The following is a 7,361-nucleotide window of genomic DNA, read 5'->3' as shown; positions in this document are numbered from 1 at the left end:
GAGGAGGAAGGGTGGGGGTTCTTCGTGGCCTTCCTGTGAGTTTGTCTTTGGGAGAGACGATGGGAACATGTAAGCAAGGGCTGAAAAAAGGTAACCAGCGAGTTACAGCCAACATTCTTCTCTCTCCAAGTAGTTCCCCGAGAGAAAATTATTAGATATCAACACCCGGGGAAGTGAAAAAGGTATTTAACTGTCCTGTAATATATCACTCCCTACTTGCGCTTTTAGGCTAACGCATTTTTTAAAGCCTCTAGAGAGACTTGGAGACGTGTCCTTATAATTAGTAAAACATCACAGCTAATTGTATAAGTTTGCTTAACAAAGGGCAGGAGACTAGCAGAGAGAGGAACTGGACAGGAATATAAACGCCTTATAGACTTCAAACGACTGGAAGATCATCTCGCTTTTAGCTTCGGGTTAGTGAACTTCAATTCTAGAGTTAAGCTGAAAAGCAGACCTCGCGGGTCTGAAAGAGAAAGAGACAGTCCGCGGAGTCAACTTCGTTTTACCTGTGCGTTCCAACCTGATTGTCCGCTACGGCAAGAAGCGCCCCTTTCCTCCTCCCACCCCACGTTTTTGGATATCTCGAGATCAGGGCAGACGGGGTGATGGGGTGGCAGTCAGGGAACAATTCCTCTGGGTTTTCATTCCCGGTTCTTCTTCCCCTAGCGCGCTGTGCGCAGCCAGTTCTGGAGGGAACTCACCCTCCCGAGCAGCCCAGCCGGGCCGGGCCCGGGACCGTGCGCCGCAGCGTGGGACCCAAACCGAGCTAGGCGGCCTTTTCTAAGTTCCCCCTTTTCCTAGAGCCCGGGGGGAAGACGGGGGTCTCGTCAACAGGAAGACCTACCCACTCGCCACTCGCCACCGGCGGCAGAAAAGTGAGCCCCGCGCTCAACGCGGCCGGCCGGACTGCGGGGACCCCCGGAGCGCAGGGCGCAGGAGGAGCGCGACAGGAGGCGAGGGCGCAGGCGGCGCGGCAGGGAAGGGACGAGGGAGGGGGCGGGAGGAAGAGGGGGACGGGGAGGCCGAAGCCGGAGCAGCCGGGCAGCCCGAGCATCGGGGGCGAGAACTGCCTGAGCCCGGAGCGAGTCGCCTCGGGAGCCCTAATCCTCTCCCGCGGGCTCGCCGAGCGGTCAGTGGCGCGCGGCGGCGGCGAAGCTGAAATATGATAATCAGAACAGCTGCGCCGCGCGCCCCGCAGCCAATGGGCGCGGCGCTCGCCTGACGTCCCCGCGCGCTGCGTCAGACCAATGGCGATGGAGCTGAGTTGGAGCAGAGAAGTTTGAGTAAGAGATAAGGAAGAGAGGTGCCCGAGCCGCGCCGAGTCCGCCGCCGCTGCAGCGCCTCCGCTCCGCCAACTCCGCCGGCTTAAATTGGACTCCCCGATCCGCGAGGGCGCGGCGCAGCCGAGCAGCGGCTCTCTCAGCCTTGGCAACCCCAGGGGCCACTATTTCCCACTTAGCCACAGCTCCAGCATCCTCTCTGTGGGCTGTTCACCAACTGTACAACCACCATTTCACTGTGGACATTACTCCCTCTTACAGATATGGGAGACATGGGAGATCCACCAAAAAGTAAGAGGCTATTTTACCTTGTGGGGCTCGGTGTGCTGTTCTTGTGCGGGGGTCTCTCTCAGGCACGGGTGTCAAGGGCTCTTCGGAGTTGGAGTCATTGCCTGGAGAGGGAGAAAAGGTGGCTTTTTCTTGTTGGCCGCCACGCCTGCATGCTTGCTGTCGGTTCTGATCTTCGGGAAACTGAGCGTACCTTGGGTTTGAATTCGCCTGTGTGCCCTCCCAAACCGTGGCTTTCTGGTGCTGAGCGGTGATTTCCTTCTCGGGAATCCTGAGCTCTCCGAGGAGGTTATTATGTTGCAAAGGTCTGCCTGCACATTCAATACCCGGAGATGTGAATTAGCATTAGACTTGCAAAAGAGAACGAGTGACAACTGTATTGATGTCTGCTCTTGCTAACAATATCCAGTCCTATGTGCTATTTTAGAGCGTGCTTCACGGAAAATATAGACATCTCTGCGTTCACTTAACGCTTCTAGTCAAAACCTTTTCTTTGACTTGACTTATCCATAATCTTTCTCAATGATTATGGCGAAGGGGGGGGGAGAAATACAAAATGAGCGGGTTTGATTGCGTGCTAGGCGTACAAATGTAGACTATTCAAATCTGCATTTTACATATATTCTACCTCATTTTAAAAATGAATCAAGGTTTTGATGGCACACTTCAATTACCATCCCAAAGTGCAATACTCTTAAAAAAAAAAAAGAAAGAGGGGAAAAAAAAAAAACCTCTCCCAGAGTACGCCCTATAAGAGAACGACACTAAAAGTGTGTTTATCTCTGTAGGAAGTAAACGGTTAGTCAATCATGTATTTATTTTCATTTCAGAAAAACGTCTGATTTCCCTATGTGTTGGTTGCGGCAATCAAATTCACGATCAGTATATTCTGAGGGTTTCTCCGGATTTGGAATGGCATGCCGCATGTTTGAAATGTGCGGAGTGTAATCAGTATTTGGACGAAAGCTGTACGTGCTTTGTTAGGGATGGGAAAACCTACTGTAAAAGAGATTATATCAGGTATGCCATTTATATTTCTTTTTAATTTTCTTAGATTTCCCTGCCTCTCCCCACTCCTTGTTTATTATCTGCCTGGCTTTGTCTTTTTCTTTCTTTCTTTCTTTTTTTTTTTTGTGTGTGTGTGTGAAGTTTTCCTTAGTGGAGTCCAGTGAGCAAAAGTTACCCTGGAAGTGTGTCACAAAAATTAAGCTATGCTGTTCATTTCACTTATTAGGAAAAACCAAAAACCTTGCATGATGGTTCTCATAATTTGTGTGGTACTGAGGCTTGCTAAATTACTCTTGGAATTTATGATGCTCAAATTATTTTCCTCTTTCATCCTCTCCCTTACAAAACAAACACAAAAATATAAAGATGTATTAGTTTGGGTTTTAAAACTTTAAAAAGGAGGTTGAGTATTATTGTATAGCAGTATTCTATTTAGTTATTTGTGTACTTATTGTAGTCATTTTTTTATTAGTAACTTACAAATTCTTTGGTGGTATCAATGCAATAGGCGAAATGAAAGTTTGACCTAAGCATGTTTAGAGATGCACTTTGAAAAGGAAGCAGAGGTAGTGCCCCTTTTATTTTTTGTATAAGTGCTTCTTCCTAAAAAATTTCAAAACCAACCTAAATATTCCTTGCAAAAAGACCGGAAATTTAATCTTTTAAAATATTAACCCTTTGGTGACATCTAACTGTCTTTTCTTTCTTATCTTATCTGGGCTGATGAATTAGACAGAGCAGATCAAATTGCCCATCATCTGTCTAGGAACAATTGGTATATTTAGATAATTGAATAGCTTCCTTTCTCACATTAAAATCTGGTAACTGATAAAATGAGCGAATTGCTGGTATTGACAAGACTAAAACCACCTAGCAACTTTGTGAGTTTGGTTTTGTTGTTGGGGGTAGGATTTCCTTCAATTTATTCTGCATCAGGCTTTGCTAATCTTAAATTTTCTATGACCTGAGTGTATATGTCAGAAACTTTGTTTTTTGCCTTAGGAAGCCAGCAGGATTTCTAAAGAACATTATGTTAGTTTTAATAACAAGCAAAGCGACATCACCTTCACTATTATGATAAATAATAGCAAAATATTATTTTTTTAAAATCCCAGTGGTTATTAGCAAGCAGTTAATTAGCTTTTGTAAGGCATAGGGTTTCTGGAGCTTGAGAACTTTAATATAAAATTTTAGTTAAGATTTAATATGTAGTCATAATTTTCTCCTGCTCACTTAGTATCTAGCATTTTTAAGATTTTTTTTCCTTTAAATGATGATGTGGAGAGAATAATCTCGATAGATAAAATTGAACTGGGGGGAGTTTTTTAATATGGGGAGAATGGAAGGAAGTAAGGGAAGGGGGTACAGGAAGGGGGAGGGATTTTCTCAATTGTTTGGTCACAGGCAAAGTCAAGTCTTCACCCTATGAAATGGAAGATCTCACATTGAGTAGGCGGAGGGAAGAAAAACTTTTGAATCTACCTTCTAACCTCTGACAAATGAGCCATTTTCATTGTTTACTTGATTGGTGTGTAAACTCAAGATTCTAGAGAGAGAGCATGCCCACTTCCAACCTCCAGGAGTATCTTTACTCCTATGGAGGTAGTGTTTTGCTCAATTGCACACAGACCTGCATGTGTCTAATTCTGGATACACACTTTTGTAGAAGGACCTAATGACTTTTACCCTCTCCCCACTCTCTCTCAGCTCTGTGTGTGCCCTTTGAAATCCTGTAGTTGTAAAAGCAGGAGAGTGACCGTTGAGATTTCTAAAGCTCTCCTTGAAGAAGCAGGATGCCTCTCTCCTTTATGTGGATCTTTCCCTCTTTCTTCCACTCTATTTGTAGGAATGGCCCAGCTTCTGTTATTTCCAAAAGATGGAGAGGGGGCTAGGGTAGTGCAGCCTAAATGGAACCTGTAAAAATTGTCCCTTAATAAGGAAAAGCCAGCAGTGCGGAAGACTTTAGAAGTAGAGCTTTTCATTTTTCAGGTTGGTCATGGCTCCAAATTCAAATAGAGGTAGATGCTTTCACAACTTGAAAAAGATTGAAGGAGCAGATGCAGATTTTAAAAATAATAATACAAGGAAGAATGGAGAGGAAACTTTGTTAACATTGTTGCCTGAGGAAAATCTTTAGTTGGAGAAAGACTGTAGAGTACTTGTGCAGGAGGGGATCTGGAAGCCCTCAGAGGTTTCATTTTGTTGTTCTGCTTGTGTATTTTTGCCTGTTTGCAAACCGAGTGAGGTGACAACCCTCTTTTTGTCTTGGAAGGAGAATTTTGTTACAATTTCAGAGATATTTCTAGCAGCAGAAATTGGGGACTAGGAAGGTGAAACTGTGGGGCCGCTGGCCGCTAGGGACTTTCAGGAATCCTTCCTGCTAAGATCTGCAAGGTCAACCCTGGGACTGGTTGCTAGAACAGCGGTCCATCGATACGTTTTTCGTGGTATAGGCTGGGTGTTCTTGAACTGAGAGGTATCGAGTGAAACACTGAGGGTCTTCGGAAAGGCAAAGAGAGTAAAAGAAAGGGAGAGGAGGGAGGGAGGAGAGAAAGAGGGAGGGAGAGGGAGAGAAAGAGAGGAGGACAGAGAAGTTTCATTTCTACCCTCCCGTTCCCAGCTTCTATTTGGAAATGCTGATTTCTCTGGGCGTCGCGGCCGGCGATCTTGGGCCAGAGAAGTGCCCGCCTGAAGTGACTCTCTCTTCCTGTGCTTCTCTCCCCGCTCCGGGCCCGGCCCCCGTGCAGGTTGTACGGGATCAAATGCGCCAAGTGCAGCATCGGCTTCAGCAAGAACGACTTCGTGATGCGCGCCCGCTCCAAGGTGTACCACATCGAGTGTTTCCGCTGCGTGGCCTGCAGCCGCCAGCTCATTCCTGGGGACGAGTTCGCGCTGCGGGAGGACGGGCTCTTCTGCCGAGCAGACCACGACGTGGTGGAGAGAGCCAGCCTGGGCGCCGGCGACCCGCTCAGTCCCCTGCACCCGGCGCGGCCGCTGCAAATGGCAGGTACTCCTCTGCCCGGCTCGGGGAGGCTCGGGGAGGCAGGCGTCGGGCTAAGCCAGCACTCCCCCTGCCAGAGCGCCGGCGGCCACAGCCGCCGTGGTACCCATGGAGTGGTCGCAGTGGTGGCTTGCGGTTAAATGAAGAGTTCTGTTGGCGGCTGGCACTGTGTTCTGCTCTTTGCCCAAGGTTCAGAGCACTCACTGTCTCCCGTGATTCCCCGGCACACCTACACATCTGTGTGTCTATATATGGGTACACCCAAATGCACACCACTCGTGTACACATGTGTACACACGCCCAAACAGTCCTTCCAGTTCACGTTGGCCTCCAAACCACGGTTTACTGAAAATGGGCTTCAGCTCCCCGCCAGGTATTCTCCTCCTGCCGCCTAATTAAAGGGGTGGAGCCCTGGGTCCCGAGCTTCCTCCGTTAACCCAATAAAGGAAGCTTAGGTGGCCTTAAGTCATTTAGCTTCCCAAATTCCTTTTTCCTTGCGAATTGGTCCACACTCCAAACCATTTTTAACATTTATTTTTATCTTTTTGTGTGTGTGAGAGAGTCGGCTTGAAAAGATACAGTCTTAATAACTGCAGGCCGTTGTACAGAGCTGTAATTTAAAACTGTCAACAAACTAATCTGCAGTAATTGCCTTTTAAAGGGAGTCTGCCTCTCTAAACCGTTTCTTCTATGTGATTTGGTGAGAATTTCATCTTCAGACCTGTCGTTGTGGCTCTAAATTGACCCCATAGGTGTTGGCCTGACCCTAGGGGGTCGTGGAAGGTGCAGAATTTGTATCTTACAGATCAGAGGGCCCATTCCCAGGGAAGGGGAAGTAGAAACACTGCAAGGTTGGCCTGTACCAAAGCAGTAGGTAAGAAGGCAGGCAGTGTTTCCAAACCTGCCTTCTTGTCATGAATAGATCTACCCCCAAGCAGTTTTAAAGTATCAATTCACACCAAACACTGGAGGTGAGGGAACTACAGCCCAGCCCCCCATGCTCCCCCACCCCCACCCTACCCCTCTGGCAGCGCTAAGAATTCTGTTCTGGGGGATTTGTGACTAGCTTACACAGGGGCAGAGCCAGGGGGTGGTGACTCCTGTTCAATGAAGCCTGCGCCCTGCTTGTGGGGAGAGACAGTGGAGGCTGAAATGTCGGGGAGGCGGGGGACGTTTCCCAGCCGTCGTTTAACTGGAGCCCAGGCAGCTCAAAAGAGTTTCAGTTTTCTTGTGCTTGGGGTCAGCCAGTCTCAGGAACATCCATGTGGATTTAGTAGTTAACTAAGAAAGACCAGACTGGGAGGCACCAGAAAGAGGGAATTTCATGAGTCTCTTGACAAGACTGTCCTCTCCGACGAAGTTCGAGGTTTTCTAGTAGAATCCTCCTCGACTTTCCCCTTGCAGAGGTCCCGGCTGGGGTAGTGTCTCTGGCTGTCACTGGGGTTTTCTGCGTGTCCTTCCCTGGTAGCTATGGCATTCGCCCAAGAGGAAACTCCAAGCCTGAAGGCGGGTGTCCTCGATGTCGCCTGGCAGCTGGGTATAAGGAAAGGCGTGAAAGGAGGAGAAAACAATGCTGGAAAAAGCCGCGTCTTTGCTGCGACCAGGGGGTCAGACCCTGAGACGCGCTCCCTTTGGTTAAGGCTCTGTTGACACGGGGAGGGGCGGGGGCTGCGTTCCGGGCCGAGACTGCCCGGCATTGACCTCTGCAGACTAGGCAGCTCGATTTTATTCTCCCTTTGCCTCTCTTCACCCCCACTCGGCCGCCCCCTGCTTTGTGTATC

The 7,361-nt window shown here is 48.3% G+C and overlaps 1 protein-coding gene across 2 annotated transcripts in view; it reads left to right on the top strand.

Annotated features, from left to right (window-relative positions):
• The first annotated feature begins 1,280 nt into the window (after window positions 1-1,280).
• Window positions 1,281-7,361, top strand: part of ISL1 (ISL LIM homeobox 1) — an 11,358-nt gene continuing 5,277 nt past the window's right edge. The window contains exons 1-3 of one of the 2 annotated variants that reach the window (XM_021714781.1): window positions 1,281-1,574; window positions 2,402-2,591; window positions 5,327-5,608. In XM_021714781.1, coding sequence (XP_021570456.1) covers window positions 1,547-1,574; window positions 2,402-2,591; window positions 5,327-5,608 — 500 coding nt within the window. In that variant the 5' untranslated portion in view covers window positions 1,281-1,546. The remainder of the gene's footprint in view (window positions 1,575-2,401; window positions 2,592-5,326; window positions 5,609-7,361) is intronic. The other variant, XM_008062626.2, reaches the window with a different exon arrangement.

The sequence above is a fragment of the Carlito syrichta genome, unplaced genomic scaffold (assembly GCF_000164805.1).
Source record: "Carlito syrichta isolate Samal-C Ts95f unplaced genomic scaffold, Tarsius_syrichta-2.0.1 Scaffold305770, whole genome shotgun sequence".
Lineage (NCBI taxonomy): Eukaryota > Metazoa > Chordata > Mammalia > Primates > Tarsiidae > Carlito > Carlito syrichta.
Note: the sequence above shows the minus strand (reverse complement) of the source record. Positions and strands in the feature narration are given on the sequence as shown.